Source organism: Nannospalax galili, unplaced genomic scaffold (genome assembly GCF_000622305.1).
Source record: "Nannospalax galili isolate Female #2095 unplaced genomic scaffold, S.galili_v1.0 scaffold410, whole genome shotgun sequence".
Lineage (NCBI taxonomy): Eukaryota > Metazoa > Chordata > Mammalia > Rodentia > Spalacidae > Nannospalax > Nannospalax galili.
This window is the reverse complement of record NW_008329143.1, coordinates 1,519,059-1,543,954: the sequence shown is the minus strand read 5'-3', so window position 1 is coordinate 1,543,954 and position 24,896 is coordinate 1,519,059. Positions and strand designations below refer to the sequence as shown.

At 47.4% G+C, this 24,896-nt stretch overlaps 1 protein-coding gene across 2 annotated transcripts in view; it reads left to right on the top strand.

The window, feature by feature from the left end:
* Positions 1-11,446: 11,446 nt before the first annotated feature.
* The window catches only part of Cdh3 (cadherin 3), a 58,122-nt gene continuing 44,672 nt past the window's right edge, over positions 11,447-24,896 (top strand). For both annotated transcript variants that reach the window (XM_029563901.1, XM_008833939.3), the window contains exons 1-2: positions 11,447-11,953; positions 12,157-12,277. In XM_029563901.1, coding sequence (XP_029419761.1) covers positions 11,885-11,953; positions 12,157-12,277 — 190 coding nt within the window. In that variant the 5' untranslated portion in view covers positions 11,447-11,884. The remainder of the gene's footprint in view (positions 11,954-12,156; positions 12,278-24,896) is intronic.

Sequence of the window (24,896 nt, the reverse complement as noted above, 5' to 3'; positions counted from 1 at the left end):
GTTGGCTCAGCCCCAGCTGCTCGCAGGATACAGCTGCTTGTCACTAAGGAAAACTATAGGGGGGAGGAGGAGGTGGGAGGGAGGGGGTGTTGGGTTTGGGTAATCTCACAATCTTGCTGTCACCCAAGTGGGAGCTACTAGCTCCAGAGGATTTGGAGGAAGTAAGTAGCTCTTCCCAGGTAGTCATTATTCGAGGCATGATTCAAACTCAGGACTCCAGGTAAGTGTGGTGGTACACACCCATTATCCCAGCATTTTGGAGACAGAGGCAAAAGGATCAGGAATTTAAGGCTAGTCTGCGTTGCATATTGAATTTTAGCCCAGTTTAAGACCCTGTCTGCAAAAATACAAAAAGAGGGGCTGGGGATGTAGCTAAAGTTGGTAGAGTACTTGCCTAGCATGAACAAGGCCCTGGGTTTGATCCCCAGAACCGCATTAAACGAGACATGGTGGCACACATTTGCAAGCTTAGCACTTGGAAGATAGAAGAAAGAAGATCAGAAGTTCAAGATCATGGGGCTGGAGAGATGGCTCAGCGGTTAAGAACACTAGTTGTTCTTGCAGAAGACCCGGGTTCGAATCCCAGCACCCACATGGCAGCTAACAACTGTCAGTAACTCCAGTCCCAGGGGATCTGACAGCCTCTTCTGACCTCTGAGGGCACTGCATGACACGGGTGCACTTACCTACATGCAGATAATACACACATACACATAAAATTTAATTTAATAAAATAAAATTTAAAAGAAGTTCAAGATCATCCTCAGCTACTAGTGAATTCAAAGTCCCCTCTCCCCCCCCACTGATCCCCTTCTTCACAACCAGTCCTTCCATTTTCATGATGTATGTGTGTGTGTCGTGTGTCTGTTTCTGTGTGTGTCTGTGTCTACAACATTGAAGAAAAATGTCTTTTCCTCCCAGTAGGGATAGATTCCTGAAGATCTAGGCCCCTGTCCTTTCACTGTTTGTTCCCTGGCCTGGAGGTAAGTGGATTTTGCTCTGTGTTATATGCCTGTCACGATACCTACCTTATCACAGGCCCAAAGCCTTGGGGACAATGAGCCATGGACTGGAACCTCCAACACTGAGAGCAAAAACAAACCTTTCTCTTTATAAGTTGCTTATCTTGGGTATTTTCTTATTGTAACAAAAAACTAACACAGATGTGAATGCTTCAGAGGCCCCATATCCTACCTAGGCAAGCGTGCCAACCCAAGTAGCCTTAGCCTCTACCTGTTCCCATAGTGGCAGATGAATAGCCCCAGGCCAGATACAGCCTCTCAGCTGGTGCATGCAATCACAACCTATTCATCATGCCATCTCAGACATCCCTAAACATGCCCTAAATGGAAGTCCTGGTCTTCCTCTGCCAATCCCAAGCATGTTTTGCATGCGATGGGATTCCAAGAACCCAATCTTGAGATAAGGATTCATGTGCCCAACATGACATATTAAAGACATGCTCTCTTGTAGGAACTTGTGAGTAGAAAAAGCAAGATAAAGGGTAAGAGGCACAGACCTGCTCCCACAGAGTCTAGCATTAGCCTGATCCCATGGGGGAACTCTAGGGTACAAGTTACATCTTAGAGTTTGTCCACCTGGTGGGAAGGATGCTGGGCTGTCACACTCCTGCACCAGGTGGTCACTGGCTGTGGGATGGGGACGTAAACCCTGGGCATTTGTTTTTCTGAGACAGGATCTTGCTATGCATCCCAGGCTGACCTTGAACTTATGATCCTTCTGTCTCAACCTCCTGAGTACTGGTTTTATAGGTATGAAGCACCATGCTCAGCTATCTGGGCACTTTGCAGGGGTAAGGAGACTCCAATAGCCAGGCCCTAGAGAGTCACAGGTGAAAATTGCTAGGAACATTAGCACACAAAACCAAGGGAGGGAGGCTCAGGAACCATAAGAGCAAGGGATCAAAATAGAGACCTGTCACAGCCCAGTGTGTGTGGCATCACCATCTCAGGAAATGGTATTGCCACCCTAACAGTTCTCATACACCCCCCCCAATCCAAGAATCATTCTTCACCTTGCTTCTTCTCAATCCCCACATACAACTATCAGCCAATATCATTGTTGATAACTTTAAAAAAGACCCCAATTCCCACACATACACACTTCCCTCTCTCCCTCTGTTCTACTTTGTTTTGTTGCTGTAATAAAACATAGACCAAAACCAACTTGGGGAGGTAAGAGTTTGTTTCTTATACTTCTAGGTACTAGTTCATCACTAGCAGAAGACAGGGCAAGAACTCACAGCAGGAACTCAGAGGCAGAGACAGCGAGGAACAAGGGAACGCTGCTTACCGGCTTGCTTTCTCTAGCTTGCTCAGGTGCTTTTCTTAAACAGCCCAGGTCCATCCCCAGGGATGGCACCTCCCACACACACAGTAGGTTGCCCCCCCCCCCCAGAAATGGCCACAGGCCAGTCAAATAGAAATAATTCCTCAATTGAGGTTCCCTCTTCTCAGGTGACTCTGGTGTGTATCATATTGACGAAGACTCACCAACATAACCCCTCTCTCTGTAATTTAAGGCTTACCCTTATTTTTATGTATTTATTTGTTTGTTTGTTCATATGTGTAAGTTGGTTCCTCCGGAAGAACAGCAAGCACTCAACTGCTGAGCCATCTCTCCAGCCCCTTTCATTTATAAAAACTGTAGTAAAATGTACATAAAAATGACCATCCTGCCGGGCGTGGTGGTGCATACCTTTAATCCCAGCACTTGGGAGACAGAGGTAAGCAGATCTCTGTGAGTTTGAGGCCAGCCTGGTCTACATGGCGAATTCCAGGATAGGTGGGGCTACAGGGACACCCTGTCTCAATAAAGACCAAAAAAAAAAAAAAATCCTAATTATTTTGAAGTGGCATTAAGCACATTTGCATTATTGGGCTACCATAACCAGTACCCAACCACAGACCTCTTTTATCTTGCAAAATAGAAACTCGATTTAAGCATTGTATTTCTGTTCTGTTCATCTGTTGATGGACAAGGATTGCCCTCCCATCTGTCAGTTAAGATGAAGAACTCTGCTATGAACATGGTGTACAGATATCTCTTCAAGTTCCTGCTTTTAATTTTTCAATACATGCACTCAGAAGTGGGAATGCTGGACCCTATATTAATTCTATTGTTTTGTTTTTTAATTTTTATTTGATGAATAATAATTGTACATATGTACAGGATGAAGTCGTAATTCTATGCATGTATATAATGTGTGATAATTTAATTTTAATTTTGGGGGTTTTCTTTGAGACAAGGTCTCCCTGTAGCCCCAGCTGACCTGAGCTCACTATGTAGATCAGGCTGGCCACAATCTCACAGAAATCCACCTGCCTCTGCCTCCTGAATGCTGCAATTAAAGGCGTGTAACCCACAGTCAGCTTGGTAATTCTATTTTTAAATTTGTTTTAGGAACCACATAGAGATTTCCATAGTGGGTCCATCATTTTTTATTATTTTATTATTATCCAACAATACATAAGGGTTCCAGTTTCTCCACATCCTCCATTATCTCTTTTTTAAATTAAAAATTTTACGTTATATATGTGTGGTGTATGCACCCTTGTACCACGGTGCACATGTGGAGATTAGAGGACAGCTTTCAGAAGTTGGTTCTCTCCTTCAACCATGTGGGTCCCAGAGATCAAACACAGGTCCTCGGGTTTAGCAGCAGGTGTCTTTACCTGTTGGACTATCTTGCAAGCCCAACACTTCTTATTCTCTTGAAAAATTTTTTTCTTACCCCTTCCACAATGAACAACACAAATCAAGCTGTTCCAACATTTACCTGGATGACTGCATCAGAGTCTAAAGAACCTCTCTGCTTCTGCTCTGGCCCCAGAAGTCTGTTTTCAACTCCACTCTGCACAAAACCAGTGGCATCCTTCCCTCCCACTCAAAGTACAAGCCAAAGTTCTGACAACATCCTATGTGGCTCTATGATTTTCACTCCCCTCCCTTCTCAAACTCTGACTCATTTCCTACCCATTCTTAAAATTTATTGCCCCCAGGCATTTATCATGTTTTCTCTTTTCTTTCCTAGCTGGTTTAGATTGTTCAATTACTTCCTTGAGGTCTTTGCTCAAATGTCCTTTTCTTAGCAAGGCCTTTGGGCTTTCTTTTCTTTCTCCCACCTCCAACCATTAGAAAATGCTGTGGGCTAGGAATGTGTAAGTTAGTAGTAAAGTGATTGACCAGCCTGTGGGTTCAATCTCAGCTCCATAGAAATTTTTATTTCTTTTTTTGTTTTTTAAATTTTTTTTTCTAATATAGAACATTTTTAAGTGAGGGGTTGCTGAAGATATAGCTCTGCAGGGAGAGTGCTTGCGTAGCATGCACAAAGCCCTGAGTTCAATCCTCAACCAGAATAAAACTAGGCACGACACATGCCTGTTATTTCAATACTTGGGACATGGAGACAGGTTGATCAGAAGTTTGAGGTCATCTTAGACTATATAGTGAATTCAGGGCCAGCTTGGGCTACATAAGACCCTGTAAGTTTTTTAAAAAAAATGAAACACGCCTTTAATCCCAACACTCGAGAGGCAGAGGCAGGAGGATCTTTGTGAGTTCAAGGCCAGTCTGGTCTACACAGTGAGTTCCAGGACAGCTGGAGCTACAGGGAGACCCTGTCTCAAAAAGACAAAAAACAAAAATAAAACAGGGGCTAGATGGCTCAGTGGTTTAAGAGCACTGGCTGTTCTTGCAGAAGACCCAGGTTCGAATTCCAGCACCCACATGGAAGGTAACAACCATCCATAACTGCAGTTCCAGGGGATCTGAAGAACTCTCTATCCTACATGGGCACTGTACAACATGGGTGTACTTACACACATGCAAACATAACACTCACACACAAAAAATAAAAGTAATTTTTTAAAAAAATTAAGCAGGCCAGGCATGGTGGCACATGCCTTTAATCCCAGCAGTCAGGAGGCAGAGGCAGGCAGATCTTTGTGAGTTCAAGGCCAGCCTTCTACATAGTGAGTTCCAGGACAGCTGGGACTACAGAGAGACCCTGTTTCAAAAAGACCAAAAAAAAAAAAACTAAGCAAAGCCAGGTGTGGTGGCGCACACCTTTGACCCCAGTACTCAGGAGGCAGGTAGAGCTATGTGAGTTTGAGCCCGGCCTACATACCGAGTTGGGGCTACAAGGAAACCCTGTCTCAAAAATGAAAAAGAAGGAGGAGGAAGAGGAAGAGGAGGAGGAGGAGGAAGGAGAAGAAGAAAAAATGCCAGGTGTGGTGGCGCACGCCTTTAGTCCCAGCACTTGGGAGGCAGAGGCAGGTGGATCTCTGTGAGTTCAAGGCCAGCCTGGTCTACATAGTGAGTTCCAGGACAGCTGGGGCTACAGGGAGACCCTGTCTCAATGAAAAAAAAAAAAAAAAAAGAAGAAGGAAGAAAATTCTGTGTCCCAGTACCTGGGGGAATAATCCCCAGAGACCCTACAATCCAACAGCTAGACTTCCTTTCCTTCCTCTTCCTCCTTTCTTCTCTCTCTCTCTTTCTCTCTCTCTCTCTCTCTCTCTCTCTCTCTCTCTCTCTCTCTCATTTTCTTTCTTTTTTGTGAGTCACAGTCTCACAGTGTAGCCAAGAGTCACCTGGAACTCCCAATATAGCCCAGGCTGGTCTCCAATTTCTAACTGTCCTGCCTTGCCTCTCTAGGGCTGGGATTACAGGCCTGTACTGTCATGCCCAACCCTCTCTCACCTGAACTTTTTTTATTTTTATTTTTAATTATGTGTATGTATGTGTGTTTGTGTGTGGGGGGGTGTCCTGTGAGTGCAGGTGCCTGTTAAGCCAGAAGCAGCAGATCTCCCAGGAGCTGGAGGTACGGGTAGTTTTTGAGCTGCCCAAGGTGGTTGCTGGGAATTGAAATTGGGGTCACTGGAAAAGCAGTGCATGCTCTTAACCACTTGAGGCATCTCTTCCGCCCACATCCTAACTTTGAAAAATATCTTGCCAGTTGGGTTTTTTAATGAGACAGGATCTGTGTGTGTGTGTGTGTGTGTGTGTGTGTGTGTGTGTGTGTGTGTGTGTATACATGCACATATGAATATAGGTGCCTAAGACAAGGTCAGAAAAGGATGTCAGATGCCCTGGAGCTCAAGTTACAGGCAATTGTGACCTGCCGTGTGGGTGCTGGGAACCAAACTTGGGTCCTCTGCAAAAGAAGTTTGTGCTCTTAACCCCTGAGCCATCTCTCCAGCCCCATGAAAGAGGTTCTTATCATGTACCCTGGGATGGTCTGGAACTCACTCTAGAGAGACTACACTAGCCTCAAACTTGTAGCGATCCTCCTGCATCTGCCTCCTGAATGCTGGGATTACAGGCCCGTGGCACCACACCCAGCTCATACCTGAACTTTCTGGCTTCCAACATCTAGATGGTTTGGTGGCTCACAGCAGGAGCTGAGGGGTGAAGGGAGAGAGCTGCTGGGTGTTTCCTGCCTGCACCCTTCCTGCTCTTCTCTAGGCAATGGACTGTGCCTCCTCAGCCACAGTAGGCAGGAGAGAGGCCCCCATGTCTATGGATTGCCATTTCCTCTTTTCCCTTCAGTCTGGAGTGGCAACATTGCCAGGTTGCTGGTCTTCAGTACCTCAACAGCCCCCTTGCTTTTCTGAACCCTGCTTTTTCTTATTGCATTTATTTATTTATGTGCGGTGGGAAGGCTCATGCCACGGTATGCATGTAGAGGTCCAAGGGTAACATCCAGGAGTTTGATTCTCTCTTTCTACCATGTGGATCCAGGGTCTCTAACGCAGGTCAACAGGCTTGGCAGCAGGTGCCTCCTCTGGTTCTCTCATGAGGCTCTGAACCTGCTAGGCTGGGCTGTTTCCTGCTAGACCCTGACAGAAACACTTAGTGCATGACTTTATCTGATTTCCAACTCTCTCTCTTGCTGGTGAATCTGCACATTCTTCTTCTACACAGCACACATCTAACATATTACATACTTAGTTATTTGTTTAGTTTCCTCTCCCTCCACATCCTGGGATAGAAAGTCCAACATTGGGGTCTGGGGCGATGGCTCAGCAGGTAAGGGCACTCAAAATGATGAAAGGAGAAAACTTTCTCCCTACGTTTTTCTTCTGGCCTCCGCACAAGAGCCGTGGCACGCCCCAGCCCCCTAGCTAGAAATCTGCCCTCTCCTGATACCTCTTACAAAAATGAACTCCAAGTGTATCATTGACCTAGATACAACAGCTGAAACCCTAAAATTTTGTAAGAACAGATAGGATAAAAAGCCTCTGCTTGAAAAAAAATAAAAAAAAAAAAAAAAAAAAGGTCCAAGGATGTAGGCATGTTTATCATGTTTATCTACTTTGTTCAACACTGTATCCCCAAGCGCTTGGCACTTAACAGGCTGTCGGCAAATTTAACTGAAATTCAAGACTGAGATTCATTCAGTGGAATGAACGAACGACCGGCTAGGGAAGCTGCGGAAAGGGCAGAGGTGTGGTCCAAGTGGCAGGCAGAAGAGCTGACTCTCAGCTTCTGCGCTGCATTCGCGGCCCGCGTCGGAATGCTGAGATCCTGGGAAGGAGGCGGAAATGAGCGCGCTCTATAGCTCTCCAGCCGAGTGTTTACTTAATTAGAGCGTGTATCCCGAGGCTCGGTTGTGTTTAACTGTCCGCCTAATGGCTTCGGCTGGCTCCGGGCCGGCGCTGGGGAACCCTGGAGGCGAGAATAGGGTGGGCCACCCTGTCCCCTCTGTGCCTGAGCCAGGATGCACCGCGGGTGGGTACCCACCTCCCTCTAGGGCAGGGCAAGCCCCTCCTCGACTGAGAGCTACGTAATGAGCCCACTGGCTACCTCGGGCATTCCCTGCGTGTTTCCCGACCTCCCACCCGCAGCTGCTGGGACCACGGGCCAGCGGAGATGGCAGATGCAGGCTACCCTCAGCCGTGAAATTGAAGGATTCTGACGCTTCTCAGTCTCTTAGCTGCGGAAGTGGGGGTGCCAGCCAAGAAAGCAGAGGAAGCCAAATGAGCCAGATCCTAGAGCAATAATGCCAGACAACACCAAGCCCTTGCTCAGTGCCAGTTACTGAGTTTAGTGATTTTAACATGATAATCTGTTTAATCCTCCTGTACACATTAATTCTAATACAGCCTAGTATAGTACATGTGTAAGATGTGTGTGAGATGTGTGTCTGTGAATGAGCAGAGTCGTGTGTGTGTGTATGTGTGTGTGTGTGTCAGAGGACAACCTTGGATGTCAGTCCTCACCTTCCACCTTGTCTGAGAAAGTATCTTTGTTGTCTGCTACTGTGTAACCCTGACTAGTTGAACTGCTAGCTTCCCACAAGTCTCCTGTCTCCCTCCTGTCCCTCTGTAGAGACCACTGGGAATACAGATGCACTAGTACACTCCACATTACGAGGGGTCTGAAGATTCAAACTCAGGTTCTGACTAAAGCACTTTACCCACTCAGTCATCTCCCCAGGGCGCTCTTGCTCTGTCTCTGTCTCTCTCTGTCTCTGTCTCTCTCTCTGTGTCTCTCTGTGTCTCCCCCCCTTATACCCACACACACTCCTGAACATGCACACATGTGCACAGGAGCATTCATGTGAACACATGTGCACAGATACATGCCTATACAGTCACTCCACACTTCCTGACATGAAGCCCCACTCTGCCCTTTTAACTCCCCAACAATGGGTTCCCACATACAGGTTGGAGAGCCGGTGCCCGTTGTTTTATTTACTTAACAAGACAGGCTTTCCTTCTGCTGGCCTATTAGTCACAGGATTCATGTGGTTTCCTCCCATGGAACGATAATGAATGAGAACAGTCATCCTGGGATCACAGAGCACCTTGTGGGTTCCCATGGTGCCTTGAGGTATCTGGAGAGAGGGTGCCGACAGGATGTAGGCAGGAGTGGGAGGGGGCTGCCCAGAGGACAGGGAGGAGACCCTTCAGATCCTCACACCTGAAGCTGGGCTTATGCCTACCAGAATTACTCTAATACAAGCAATGACCTCCCTGGGGCCATGGAGGGATCAGCCCTCCTGGGTGAGTGAGAGGGGCTGCTGGGGAGCCGGTGGGGGTGGGGGGCTGGGTCCTGCCTGCTGGGTGTGTCCAGAGTCCTTGTGAGACTGACTAGGTGTGTGAGGTGCCTAGAAGAATGGGTGTTTTCCAAAGGACTCTGGGGGCAGGTGAGCTGCTTAGGAAGGATCCATGGCATGTGGTCCATATGTCCAGGAGACTACCCACCCAGCCTTCTCTCTCTCTCTCTCTCTCTCTCTCTCTCTCTCTCTCTCTCTGAGAGGGTTTCCACCAGCTGGCTTAAAACACACTATGTAGACCAGGCTAGCCTCCATCTCACAGAGCTCCACCTGCCTCTGCCTCCCCAAGTGATGGGATTAAACATGTATGCTCTACCATTTTTGAGACAGGCTGGCCTTGAACTTGCAGCAATCCTCCTGCCTCCATTTCCTCTCTGTTGGGATCACAGGCAGTACTTCAGAGGGCAAGTGTCAAAATAGCTCCATTGAGAGATGACAAGCTGGGGTACAACTCCAGCAAGTGGAGGAACGTCTGAATTCAGGCAGAGCAGGTCCAGATCTAATGCCCTGACTGCAGCACAAGTATCCATCCAACACCAGGAAGAGCAAGTAGGTTCAGCTTAATTCTTGAAGGCCAATTTTTTTTTTCCCTTTGGTTATTTTTGAGACAGGGTTTCCCTGTAGTCCCAGCTGTCTGGAACTCACTATATAGACCAGGCTGGCCTTAAACTTACAGAGATCTGCCTGCCTCTGACTCCCGAGTGCTGGGATGAAAGGCGTGTGCCACAATGTCAGGCTTGAAGGCCAAAATTTTATAAAGAAATTCCTAAATCTGAGCTGGGAAGAGGAGAAAGCAAAGAGGAGGCCCCATCCTGGGGTTCTCCAGAAGCAAGAGAAGATGGAGGAGGGCACAAGGAACAAGGGAAAGCTTGGGAAAGCTCGTTAGACTGCCTCAGAAAGCTCAGCTCTAGGTGTAGCTCAGTGGTAGAGCACTTGCCTGGCATAAGCAAAGCCTGGTGTTCAAGCTTCAGCATTGAAAAAAATACAAAAAGCAAAAGCTCAGCTCTATAAGGACAGGGCATGTGGAGTGGAAAGATTAGAGCCTATACCCAGGGCCCACTTGTGTGCCTGGAGAAGGAAAGCTGTTCGTGTCTAACGTAGTGGAAACAGCAATGTAGAGGAACAAGCCAAAACTCAGCAAGAGTACGGCCTTCCAAGGACAATCATAGCACAGCAGGTAGTTTTTAGATCATATACAGTATTTCAGGCTGACAAAAACTGCATTTAAAATTACCATTATTTATTGGAGAGATGGCTCAGTAGTTAAGAGTACTGACTGCTCTTGCAGAGGATCCAGGTTTGGTTCCTAGCACCCACATGGTGGCTAATAACCATCTGCAACTACAGTTCCAGGGGATCTGACGCCCTCTTCTGGCCACTACAGACATTGCATGCATGTTAGGTATACTAACAAGCAGGCAAAACACATACACATAAAATAAAAATAAAATTTTAAATTGCCATCCTTGATGCTGGGGCTGTAGCCTAGTTGGTAGACAGCTTACCTAGCATGCATGCAGCCCTGGGTTTAATCCCTAGAACCTCCTAAAGGAGGTGAGGTGATGCATGCCTGTAATCTCTAGTACTGGGAGGTAGAAGCAGGAGGAAGGAGGATCAGAAGTTCAAGGTCATCCTCAGTTACATACTGAGTTCAAGACCAGCCTGGTACACATTAGAGCTTGTATCCAAAATTAATTAACACCTCACTCCTGTAACCCCAGCAGTTGGTAGACTGAGGCAGGAGGATTATCATGAGTTGGAGGCCAGCATGGGTTACACACTGAGGCTCTGTCTCAATAAGTAAGTAAGTAAATAAATAAATAAATAAATAAGCAAAAGAGACAGTTCAGCAGGTAAAGCACTTATTGTGCAAGCCTGATGACCTGAGTTCAACCCCCAGAATCCATTTGTAGAGAGAATGAACTCCACAAAATGGTCCCTCTGACCTGCCCAGGTGTACAGTGCACCCATACATACAATAATGATGTTAAATCTCCGTAATTTGCATTTTACATAAAATTGAGGAAACGTTTATACTGGCGGGAGAAAGCATGTATATTGGGGGTACTGGAAATAATGGGTCTAATAACTAATACTCGTCTCCCCAACCTGAACCCTTCGAAGGCTTTCAAACCGGGGCTCTCTCCAACCTTCCATTCCTTCCTTCAGCTGCGAAACGGAAGTCACAATTCTCTAGTAAGGTATATCAGATCGTGCACTGGGTCCTTTGGGAACCTCACTGCTAGCTTTAAAACCCCAGCGGGCGCGTGGGAGGCGCAGAAAGGAGCAGAGGGCAGACCCCGCTGCTTAGGGGAGCGAGGACACACCCCACCTCCATCAAAGCTTTGAAAACAGCGCCTGGGGCAGCGTGAATGGAGAGCCTGTGTTTTCTGTCGGGTTTCGGAAGCATCTCCACTTTTTTTCCGCGGTAGCTGCCGGGCCATGAAACATCTGTCTTCCCGTGCTGCGGAGGCTGGGGAATGGACTGGGTTGTTACGTTTTTTCCTTCAAACCCAGAACCTGCGAGAGGCGCGGAGTACCTTTCCCCGAACAGTTCCAAAAAAGCAGGGACGACGCAGGAGGGCACAGGGGAGGACCGCCCGGGCTTTGCGACTCCCTTGGGTACGCCGGCCTCCGCCCCACCTGCCAGGGGGCGGGACCTTGTGACGCTGGACCAATCAGCAGCTACCTGCGCTCACCTGGCCTCCTCCCGCGGGCTCCAGCGAGTCGAGGTCCTCAAAGCTGCACCCAGAGCTAGCGGAGCACGGTCCTGCCGTCGTGGCAGCCTCTTCACCTCTAGCCATGGAGCATCTTGGTGGGCCTCTCGCCTCTCTCCTCCTCCGGCTCCTCCTGCTCCTCCTCCTCCTCCAGGTACCTCGATGCCTTGCCCTGGTCCTAACCCGACTGGTCCCTGGAGGGCGGGCGGGGTTCTCACGTTGCGGTGGCGTCGGGGAGATCTCCGAGGTGCGCTCCTTGGGGCCAAGGTGGTCCCAGACGCTGGGACTCCCAGGGATGGGTGTGCATAAGCCAGCACGCCTGTGACTCTGTGTCCTTTTTTCCCTCTCTGCCCTCAGACTCAGGTTTGTTGGCTACCCAGCGTGGCCTCCGAGCCCTGCGGGACCGGCTTCAGCGACGCCGAAGTGACCTTGGAGGTGGGAGGCCCGGGTTTGGAGCCCGGCGCGGCGCTGGGGAAAGGTAAGATTCCCCCGGAGCCAGCCTGGATGGAGCCGCGGTGCGGAAGACCACACGCGGTCGGCTCTGTTGTGACCCGCAGGAGGGGTGTGTGGACCACGACTGGGGACGTCTGGAGCCACCCCACATCCCGGAGAATCGTGGAAAGTGGCTCCCAGGCTGGGATGGGGGCGCTAGGACTGCGCAGTGTAGCGCCCACTAATGTCCAGGTCCTTGCCCGGCAGCCTCAGCTTGCCTGGACCCCTCGGATGCCCGGAGGCTGAGCCCCGCACCCAGCCCGGACGAGGAGAACTCCCCCGCTGGCCTCAGCCCAGGAATGCGTTGTGCACATCCCCCACCCCCCACAGTGCCCCGGTGCAGGTGTGGGGATGAGCGGTGCCCCGGGCAGCCCCCTTCGCCCCTCTCGGGCCCCCTTTGTGAACCGTGCTTTGTGTCTCCGACAGACAGACCGGGTCTGTTTCTCTTCTCCGCGCTCCCCTCCCCATCCCCCTTCTTCCCCAGCATCTGGAATGCACTCTTAACCCTGCCCTGCCCGGAGGGCCCGCACCCCTGTTGCCTGCCTGCGAATAGCCTGGCACACCTGGGCTGGGGCCATCACACAGAACGGCCCTGTCTTGCCTCCCTAGCATCTTGGCACTGGGATGCTAGGTCACTGGGGGGTGGGGGTGGGGGGTGGCACTCGGTGTCCCAAGACGGCAGGCCTTGAATGAGAGAGACCATGAATGAGAGATCAAAGATATTTTTGATCTTTTATTTACCCTTCCCCCCCACTCAAGTTCAAAAACTTGAGAGTGGAGGGTCACTTTGGTGCAGAGAACCAGTGTCATGAGACCCAGGCAGCTGCCAGCTGGTGGAGGGTCTCTTGCTCCAAGTACAGAGGACAGAGTTTCCCTCCCCAGGATCAAACCCAAATTGTTCTAGCAGCAGAGTAACCCGGCATCTTTGAGCAGAGTTACAGAGAACTTTTGTATGCATTTTTCTGGAGAGGGGATCTAGAGTTTAAATGGCTTTCAAAACATTTGCTGCCTAGCATTTTTCTAGCCCTTCAGTGAGCATAATTCTGACCCTAGGTACAAGAGCCCACAGCTTGGAAATGGGGATGTCAGTGCTTAGGGGCAGAATGATGTTCCTTTGTTTCTCCAAAAAAAGAAGTGAGGTTTTTGAGTAGTCTGTACAAGCCTTTAAAAAAATATTTTCCCAAATAACTGCAGATTGACAAAACAATTAACACCCAGGCTAGGCCAGACTGCTTAAACCCTTGACTGTAGGGAGTCGAGCAGAGGCATTAAAGAGGCCATGCCTCATAAACTTTAAATTCTTGCACATGGGTTTATTACCAGCGGGCCAACAAACTGCAACTGAGCCAACCTGTAAAAATGCTAACTCTGACAGGGCCCCAAATCCAATTCCGGCTTCCTGAGGGAGCCTTATTGGTTAACCAGACCTCTGGCAAATCCACCCCCCTACCCCATTGTCAAATTCTCTGCTATATTCTGAAAGCAGGTATGGTTTTGGGTTGTGAGTGCTTTATCTTCTTTACTGAAGCAAGAAATGTCAGATTAGCTGTCACTTCTCTTTCTTGGCTTGAGGCTGCTGGGGGGAAAGTGCCGATCAGATTTTCGATTACATGGTTGAGTTGGCCAGTGCTTCCCGGTGACGTCAGGCATTTTAAACCTTTATTTTTTACTTTTTTTTTTTTTTTTTTTTTTAAAGGAAATTCTGCTTTCTCAGATGTCTGGTTTATGGTTGTGAAAATGGTAGGTTTGTGCCAGGAACACACCTGGTTTATAAAACAAAGAGGGAGTTCATATGCTTGGCGCGTGTTGTCTCCCAGCAAACACCACTGACTCTTGGGGCAGTCTTCCTAGGAACTGAGATGCCACTTTGGTTTTAAGTAAAAGCAAGTTTCTAGGCCCGTTTGAGACTCCCCAAGCTGTGCAGCATGCCTATAGTCCCAGCTACTCAGGAGGCTGAGACAGGAGATCCCTTGACTCCCAGGAGTCTGGGGCCAGCCTGGAGAACATAATAAGATCCTATTTCTCTATTTTAAAATACTTATTTATTATTTGCATGTATGTGTGAGGTGTGCAAGTGCCTGGGTTGTGTGTATGGAGGTCAGAGGGCAACTTTCAGGAGTCTATTCTCCCCTCCCACCAGAAGTTCTAGGGATTGAACTCAGGTCTTCAGATTTGCACAGCAAGTGTTTTTACCTGCTGAGCCATCCTGCCAGCTCAGGATCCTATCTCTTGAAAAGTAAATATAGCTGTAGGTGTAGCTCAGTGGTGGAAGGAGGCCTTGCATTTGATCCTCAGAGCTGCAAAAATAAATAAAAATTTTAAATAAATGAAACTCCACAACCAAAAAAAAATGTAGGTATCTCTCCTTAATGTGTGTCCTCTTGGCTCTTGGTCTTCAACTGCTGATCCTTTCTACCTCACCACCCAGACTTCTCATCCATGATAAGTGGATGTCCCAGTCTGAATCCAACCAGGTTGAAAGGGTTATCCTGCAGGCACATACACACTCTCAAGTTTGGCCAAGCAAACAACAGTTTCCATATTGCTAAGGAACAATTGTCCCTGTTGTTCGCCCCTGGGTTATGCATATTATAGGTGTCTATGAAGATGAGCTCAAAGAAATGATCTGAGATAATTAATGCCTTGTTTGTATGTGTGACTTCCTCTTCAAAGCTCTTCTACAACTCTGAGCTTGCTTTATCCTTCTAACATTCCCTTGAAGCAGGGAAGGTAAATATTAAACACTTTGAGGTCTTAATCTCAAGGATGGAACTTAAGAAACCCCACAGCCTAACCCCGCCAAAAGTTTTAAAGGTGGAGAAACAGGCACAGCTTCATGGATTTAGTTTTCAGAACAGCTCATAAACTTCTCAGAGGCTCACAGACACCACTTTTACTTCCTAGTGGTATCTTGGGCCCTGCTCTTAATAGAAGCCCATTAAGTCCATCAACAGAAACTATCACATCCCTGTGACGGTCAGTCCATTTTATAGAAGATACTCAAGTGGTTGTGGTTTTGCCAAAGTCATTGTTACAATGCCCAGCTAGGATGTGAATGGAAGTTTCTGACTCGAGTTGTCTAGCATTAGTAGATGGAAGGAAGAAATGGCATGCTGGGGCTCTGAATCCCACAGCCGGGCCACCAGTAACCACCTCTAACCCCTAAGAGTACTTAGTCTTTTTTATTGTAGGATTTCCCAAAAACATCTCTACACAGGGAGACAGTCTCTAAGGGACCTAGTACCAAGAACTTGACTAGCCCCAAAGTGAGAAGTTAATTTGGGGCAGGGAGAAAAACAGGGTCTTCTCCCCTCATGTTGGGTCTCCAGTCCTTCAAGTGTGGTAAGAAAGAGACAGGTGAGAGAAAGGAACGTGCATGGTATTAATGCAGTGATTAGAAGTGAGGGATTTAATCCTAGCATTCAGGAGGCCAAGGAAGGCAGATCTCTGTCAGAAGTGAAGGGAACTAGAGAGATTGCTCAGCTGTTAAGAGCACTAGCTGTGCTTAGAGAAGACCTGGATTCAGTTCCTAGCACCCCATGTGGTAGCTAACAACCGTCTGTCACTCCAGATCCAAGGGATCTGGCACCCTCTTCTGGTCTCTGTGGGCATTGCATGACATGATGCACTTACATGCAGGCAAAATACTCATGCACATAACAAATAAAAATAAATACATTTTTTAAAATGAAGTGAGAGCCCGGCGTGGTGGCACACGCCTTTAATCCCAGCACTCGGGAGGCAGAGGCAGGAGGATTTCTGTGAGTTCAAGGCCAGTGGTCTACATTAGTGAGTTCCAGGCCAGCTGAAGCTACAGGGAGACCCTGTCCCCAAAATAATCACCTAATAGTTATGACAGCCCTGAGAAGCCAGTACAGTGGGGAGGGGCTGAGGAAGACATACGTCTGCCCCTCTCATCTCTGCTGGATCCCAACAGCAAGGGACACAGATGAGGCAGCAGGCAGAGGTCTAGGGTGGGGCACACTGAGCACCAGCACTGTAATGAAATAACAGTCTTGGCAATGACAATTATTTCCAGCTGGGTCTACCAAGGGAGTTCCAGGTTCCAGGACAGCTGGGGCTACAGGGAGACCCTGTCTCAAAAAGACCAAAAAAAAAAAAAACAAGTGAGGGGAAAAAAAGAAGTGGGGGACCTACCCATATTTGATGTTGAGCTATTGAGAAAGACAATTTCATGACATTGGTCAAAGGTACCCAAAACCTAATTGTGCCCCTCGATTGATCAGTCAACCCTTAGGAAGCCTCTTGGTAAGACTGAAAGCTAATCATAGGGAACTTTAAAGTTCACTAATGAACATGACTGACTGAGCCCGAGTTAATTTCAAGTTGTTTGTGTTTATTTCAGCTTTTGATGTAAAAACTGTCTTTTAGTTTGGAGTTACAGTTCAGTCTTTCAGTAAATGTGTAATTAGCATCTGCATGTGTCAGGGTCTACCAGGGTTGGTTCTAGAACTGCAGCTAAAACAAAAATGAAACAAAATCCCTGCCTTTGGGGAGTTTACATTCTAATGTTAGTTAATTTTTATGTTTATGACCCCTTGCAAAGCAGGTGGTGATGACTTCCCCTTAGATGTATAATGGAGTCACTGAGGCAGTCAGGAGTAAAGCCAGGATGTAAATCCTGGTTGTCTGCCTCCACAGTCCAGGGAGATTCTGTAGTGCCCTGTAAATCTGCCTCAGAGGAATGAGTGGTGGGGAACTGGGGCTTGGAGCCCAGCCAACTGCCTTCCTGGCTCAGCAGCAGAATAGGGCTGGTTGCTACAGACTCTCTCCTACATCACCAGCAGTTGTGCCAGGGGAGCAGGTCTCAAAACCTCTAGTCACTTCTTCTCATGGCACTCTGTTCCTAGGTTACCCAGAATGGGTATTCTCATGTCCTGCTCCATCAAAAGGCATTGCTTCTAGGGGACAATGAGTTCCCAGAGCCAGAAACGATAGTTCTGAAAAAATATTTGGAGAGGGGTAGAGCCAGAGGGAGAGAAGGGCCCTCCCTGCCGAGATCCATGAGGATTCCATCCTGAGGCTAAACAGGAGACCCATTACTGAAGAATAACACATATTGAGGGCTGGCAACATGGCTCAGCGGGTTAAGGTGCTTAACCACCAATCCCAACAACCTGAGTTCAATCCCTGGGACCCACAATGTGAGGGGAGAGAACCAATTCCAGCAGGTTGTCCTCTGATCTCCACATGCACCCCATAGCACATGCCCCCACCATAACTAAGTAAATGTAGTTTTAAAAAAAAAACACGTTGAGAAAAGTGCTAAAGTGATTAGCTTATTGGCAATTAAGCCTGTGTGCCTTGTGCACGGATCAAGAAATGACATCACCAGCACATCAGGTGTTCCCCTTCCCTCCCAGCTATTCTCCTCCCAAGATAGCTACCATTCTTTGTAGATCAGTTTGAATGCATTTGAACTTTATATACAAATTATAGCCAGGCATGTTTTGCTATGCCTGCCAGCACTTAGGAGGTAGAGGCAAAAGGATCAGAAATTCTAGATCATCCTCAGTCTAGGATATATGACACCCTGTCTCAGAAAACAAACAGGGGCCAGTGAGAAGGCTCAGCAGGTAAAGGTACCTACTACCAAACCTGAGTTCAATCCCTGGGACCTACAGGGTGGAAGGAGAGACCCGATTCCTGCAAGTTGTCCTCTGACTTCCATGTGCATAAAATGCCACATGCGTGCCACCACACACGCACATAAAATAAATTAAAATGTGACACTAAAAACAAATGGGAAAGATGATACAAACAGGTAATGGTGTTGCACACCTGTAAACCTAGCACAGAAGGCAAAGATGGGAAGATCTCGAGTTCAGGCTGGCTTGGGCTACAATGTGAGACCCTGTCTTTAAAAAAAAAAAAAAAAGGAAAGAAAGAAGGGCTGGAGAGATGGCTCAGAGGTTGAGAGCACTGACTGCTCTTGCAGAGGACCTGGGTTCGATTCCCAGCATCCACATGGCAGCTACTAACCGACCTTAACTCCAGTTCCAGGGGAATCAGACACCCTCTTCTGACCTCCACGGCATTGCACGACATGGGTGCACTCACATATGTGCAGGCAATACACTCATACACATAAAATAAAAATAATAAAATATTTTAAAAAAAGAAAGGAAAAACTATAAAGTGTGTCCTCTTGGAGCTGGCTTCCTTTATTGCACATTTTGAGATGCTTGTGTGATTCTGGATGTGACTTGTTGATTCTCACTGTTGCAGTCTACTGTGTGACTGTCTGGTTCTCTAGTTCTGTTGATGGTCATTTGAGTAGCTTCCAGCCCTGCTTGGCTGTTAGTGTTTGTGTTCTGTGCACCTTCTCTTTTGTGTGTGTGGGGGGGTCTGGGGCGGTACAGGGGATCAAAGCATAGGACCTCAAGCATGCTAGGCAGGTTCTGTAAACTAATCCCCTGCTCCTCCATGAACACATTTTGTACACATTCCTAGTGAACCCATGTTCCTATTTGAACACATTTGCTGGGTTAACTGAAAGTCATCTGTACTGTGGTATTAGACCAAGCTGACAGCTGTATAATGGTTTAATGTCTCAAAGTGCATGGCTCTTTTCTGGATTCTCTTGCTGTTAACATGATACAAACTTAGAGTCACTTGGGAAGAGTGAACCTCAAATGAGGAATTTCCTCCATCAGATTGGCCTGTAGACAACGTCTATGGGCATTGTCTTGACTGCTAATTGATGGAGGAAGGCATAGACTATAGGGCAGTTCCACCCCCGGGCAGGTGGGCCTAGATTGTATAAGAAAAGTAGCTAGCCTGGGTTATATAAAAAAGCTGGTGACGCATGCCTTTAATCCCAGCACTTGGGAGGCAAAGGCAGGCAAATCTCTGTGAGTTTGAGACCAACCTGGTCTACATAGTGAGTTCCAGGCCAGCTGGGGCTACAGGGAGACCCTGTCTCAAAAAGAACAACAACAAAAAAGGTAACTGAGCAAGCCAGGGGATCAAGCCAATAAGCTGTGTTCCTCTGTGGTCTCTGCTTGAGTTCCTGCCTAGCTTCCCTCTGTGATGAACTATAACCTGTAACCTGAAATAAACCCTTTCTTCTCCAAGTTGCTTTTGGTCATGGTGTGTTTATTGCAACAACAGAAAGCAGAATAGAGCATCCTTCTAGAGTGGTTTCTCAACTGGCCTTGTCCTAAGATACAGCGGATCTTTATTAGGTACTTGGTCCTTTGCCTTAGGGGTCCAAGTTTGCTCTTAAGCTAAAGCTTGTTGCGTTTTCTTAAAATAGGAAAGAACTTTCTTAGCTGAGAAGTTTCTCAGCCTCTGTAGAGATTTTTATCCTGCCCAGTGTCGGGAGGGCAGCAGCCTGCTCATTTTGCTCAGGTGGTCAAACCTAGCTCCTCTCATAGAAAGAGTGAAGTGTCTGAGGTCCAAAGTCAAATTGAAATGGCCATTCGGCCTACAAATGGCTGGGCATAGGCTTGGTGGTAGATGGTCTCACCTGGCCAGAGGGGGCACCAAGTGCAGCTACGACTTAGACATTCAGAGGTAAGAAAGTCAGAGAGCGCTTTGCCTCTGAGCTCCCAGTTAGAAAAGCCAACAGGTCAATCACTGGGCAATTTTAATAGCTAGTCCAACAACTTTTTTTGCATTTTTTAAAAAGATGGGGTTTCACTATACAGTCCAGGCTAGCTTCAAAATCATGATCCTCGTGTCTTAGCCTCCCTGGTACTGGGATTACAGGCATGTGCCACCACAGCTGGCTTAACTAATTTTTTTTGAGCACCCACTAAGTGTCAGGTACTGTTTGAGGTACTAGGGACGCATTAGTGAACAAATGAACAACCCCAAGCTTCGAACGCCACTTGTATGCTAGTGTAGAGTCAGACAAAGTAAGTATGGAGGGAGAGGAGTTGACTGAGATTAGAAAGGAAGACCACAGAGCCACCTAGGAAGGGGCCCTCAGGAAGTGATGGCCAAGCCAGAGATTCCAAGAAAACTAGGATTGACTGTTGTGCATGAGAGGTGGCAGGCAATATTCTGGCAGGGGAACAGTGTGACTGGTTCTAGGAGCTTAAATCATTTCGTGCGACTGGGGAGAGGCAAGTGAGCACTCAACAGTCCTGCAGAGACCAGTGTTCCTGGTCTCCTCTGAGCCAGGATGTCAGATCTCACCATCCCCTCTTCACTTTCTCCCTGGATTTCCTCAGACCAGGAGATGTTGTCTCTGCATTTGCCCTCACTTTATTTAGTTACCCGGCGTTGCCAACCCAGGCAGCAGGGCAGGCAAGAAAAGGTTTCCAAAGCCGTCAGCCCAAATGTCATTTTTTTATTATATTTAGTGTGTGTGTGTGTGTGTGTGTGTGTGCTCGCACACTGATGTGTACATGTAGGTCAGAGGACAACTTGCAGGAGTTGGTTCTTTCCTTGTACCATATGGGATTCAGGGATCAAACTTTGGTCGTCAGGCTTGCTTTTCTGCAAATGCCTTTACTCACTGAATCATCTTGCCATCCCCTAAGTGCCATTTCTTGAGAGCTTATTGCATTCCAGAATCACACTGTGTACTTTGTAATAAGCCCCTTTAATCTTCCTAAAAGCGCCATGAGGTGGGTGGAATTGGTCCCATTTAACTACATTGGAAATCTAGGCTTGTAATTTTGTAACTCATTCACAGTCATTCAGCTAGTAAATTGGGATATTAGGCTTTGAACCCAGTACTGATCCCCTTGGTGTGAAGTGCAAACAGTGTGAGAATTCAAATGGTCCAAGGAGAGCATCCTCTAGCCCTAGCCAAGCTAGCAGAAGGTTGGAAATAGTTAACTTCTGACCCAGGGGTTTTGAATTCCTGTTCCCTCCCCAGGCCTCTGCTTAATCACCAGAAGCTGGAGTGGTGGTGATGGTGGTGGCAGAGGGCAGGGGGAGGGTGGTTACTGCAGTCCAGCAGCTCTAACTTCTCTGTTAGGATGGGGGATGGGGTTCAGATACCAGGCCTGACATTCTTAGCAAATACTGCTCCTGGTTGTTCATCTTCTGCTTCTCAACCCCACGTCTCCCACCCCTGACCTTGGGTAGTGGAGCTTGAAAGACTGCCCTTCTCTTCCCTCCTCCCCCACCAAATCCCACACCCCAGAGTCCTGAGTCCTCTGGACTACCAGTGGTCTATAAACTCCCCCAGCTACTGAAGCCCCTGTAGGCTGTGGCTGCCCTGGTCCTGCCACACTGCTTACCAGTGCCTCATCCTGGGAAAGCAGGCCCAGTGAACAGCGTCTGCTCCCTTGATCCCTTCTTTGGACTCACAACTTTGGCCTTGTTACTGACTAGGATCAGAGGAAAGGGCTCAGAACTAGAGCCACACAGCCAGGAGGTAGGAGGCCTGACTCATTGGGGAAGGATGGTGGCCTGCTTGTCCCCCAGGAGACCAGATGGCCCTAGGAAGGAAAGATCTGTTGTCCCCTAAAACTGGTGCCTCAGGGATTAAACCTAGAGCTTGGGGTTGAGGAGATGCTATCCAAGGCCTTCCTCTTTCCCCCTCTACCTCAGTATCCTATTTTTGCTCATTTAAGATTGCCTAAGGGCCAGATACTGTGGCACATGCCTATAATCCCAGTGCCTGGAAGGTGGAGACAGGAAAATGGTGCGTTTTAGGCCAGTCTAAGCTACATGAGACCCTGTCTCAAATGCCAGAGTCAGAGCCATAGCCAGAAAGCGTAATATCTGGGTGTGATGGTACATGCATGCCTGTAATTCTAGCACTCCAGAGTCTGAAGCAGGAAGATTATAGTGGGGGACCAGCCTGTGCTACATAGCAAGACCTTTTCTCAAACAAATAAACAAAAGGACTGTAACAGGACTGGAGGTATAGCTAGCTCAGTGGTAGGGTGCATGCTTACCATATGCAAAACATGGGCTTGGGCCCCAGCAGCATACACAGATGCCAAAAAATCACCTAAGATTAATTTGACATTATTACCATAAACTGGTGTCATGCAGGGTATGGTGGTATAAGCCTATATCCTAGCACTAGGGATGGTGAAGCAGGAAGATTTTGAGTTTAAGGCCAGCCTGGGCTACATATGTAAAATACTGTCTCAAAAAAACAAAACAAAAACCATAAAGCCAGGTGTGGTGGCACATGCCTATAATTCTAAATAGAGGGAAGGAGGAAACCTGTGCTGTGCACTTAAGGTAAGTAAATTCATGGTGCCCAATTCTGACCTCAGGATCTTACTTTGACTTTAGGAAGTCTTTGATGCCCTAGAATTATGTGTACAGGGGTTCATGCACGTCTTTCTCAGAAGGTTCACTCAACTCTTCTTGACTCTTCTTCCTCGTCCTCATAGTTTTCCTCCTCCTCCTTTTTATTTTATTTTATTTTGAGAAAGGATATTGTTACATAATCAAGGCTAGCCTGGAACTGGAGACTTTCCTGCCTCAGTCTCTTGAGTGGTAGAATTACACGTATGCACTACCAAGCCTGCCTTCCCCTGTCAGTCTTGAAGAACAGACCCCTTATCTGATCACAGGCATTGTTCTGTGTGTAATTTTTTTAACACTAAAAAAATGTATGCGTGTTTGTGTAGGTACATGAATGCCACAGTGTGCATGTGGAGGTCAAAGGACAGCTTGCAGGAGTTGGTTCTCACCTTCCATCGTGTGAGTCCTGGGGATCAAACTCAGGTCATCAGGTGTGGTGGCAGGCACCTTCACCCACTGAAGTCATTTTATAGTGAAGCAAATGTTAGGGAAAGAGGAATTTACTGCTTGTTTGAATTCCAAAGTGGCCATAGTATCACAGGCCTGTTATCCTAGCACTTGAGAAACTGAGGAACAGGGATCATGAGTTCAGTGCTTTACAGCAAGACCCTGACCTCTTCCTTATCATCCCCAAACTCCTTCAGACCCTTGTTAAATCAGCCATCAGGGACAGACCTGTGCTGTGTATTTAGGTACTGGCAAGAGAAAAGGGGTATTTTAGTTCTTAATGGCGTACCCCAAACTGTGTAACTGAGGCAAGTTCCTCTGACTCCTAGCTCCCTAGCCTGGAGGCTCTAATTGTCCTTGTACAGATACTTCCCAGGCCTTAGGGCTATGAGGAGAAGAGGTTTGGACAATTAAAGGGACAGTTAAAGGACCTGGCTCTGGGCAACTTGGCTTGTTCTGGGTATCTTGCTTTAGGCTCACTGCTCCCTGAGCTACCTTTGCAGGCCCTATCTTGTCATACCTTCAGGCAGGAGGTAAATAGCTACTTGTGGGCTCTCCCCATACAAGCTGGAACAGGATGTCAGGCCCACACCCTGCCCTCTCCCTGTGGAGTCCTTGAGCTTAGCTTCCCAACGGGCTCCCAGATCAACATTTTCTTGTCTTTTATGGTCTTTTCCACTTCTAGAATTGTGTTGCTTTCTCCAGCTGGGGCTTAACCCTACTCCCACTGGTTCATCCCTGCCTTTGGCCTCTGAGTCAATGGTTTGCAAGTTTGGCTGATAATCAAAATTTTCTGGGGAGCCTTCTATTTTTAACTGCCCTGCCCCCATCTGTGCTGTTTTATATTGTTTATGTAAGCCTGAGTTGTTGGAGATAAATTTTTAAAAGATTTTATTTTTAATTATGTGTATGTGTTTGTGTCTATGTGGCTGTATGTATGTATGTGAGTGTGAGTGTGGGTGCACACAGAGGCCAGCAGGGCTAGATCCCCTGCAACTGGATACTGCAGGTTGTGAACTGCCCAGTGCGTGTGCTGAGAACCAAACTGAGGTCCTCTGCAAGAGCAATATGTGCTCTTAACTGCTGAGCCATCTCTCCAGTCCCGGGATTTTTGGGGGGGGGGCGGTATTTATTTTTATTTTATGTGTATGAGTGTATTTCCTACTTGTATGTAAGTGCACCCGTGTTGTGCAGTGCCCAAGGAGATCGGAAGAGGAAGTCAGATCCCCTGGAACTGGAGTTGCAGGGATGGTTATTAGCCACCATGTCGTTGCTGGGAACCAAACCCTGGTCCTCTTTAAGAGCAGATAGTGCTCTTAACCACTGAGCCATCTCTACAACCCCAAGCCTCACACATATTTGAGGGAGGTGCCATTACCTAATTTTACAGATGAAGAAACTAAAGTCAGTTAAGTAATCCACCCAAGATCATACATCTCAGTAAGTGCAGTTTGGATTTAGTGGCCAGACCAGAACCACCAACTCTTATTATCTGTCAATAACAGCAAATAAAAATTAAATATAGACTAATTCTCTTTCCAGATTCTACTCCCTGTTGCCAAGCACAATTAGTAGTTTAATATGAATTCATGTAGACCTTTTTCCTTCTTTAAATGTGTGTGTCTGTATGCGTGGCTTGCTGGAGTTAGTTCTCTCTACCATGTGAGTCCTAGGGATTGAACTCAGGTCATCAGGCTTGGCAGCAGGTACTTTTACCTGCTGAGCCATCCTGCTGGCCCCCTTGTACACTTTTTCAATAAAAAAAACTTACATATGCATACAGGAATTTTTTTTTTAGTTTTTAAATTTTTATTTATTTATCTATTTTTTTTGGTCTTTTTGAGACAGGGTCTCCCTGTAGCCCCAGCTGTCCTGGAACTCACTAGGTAGACCAGGCTGGCCTTGAACTC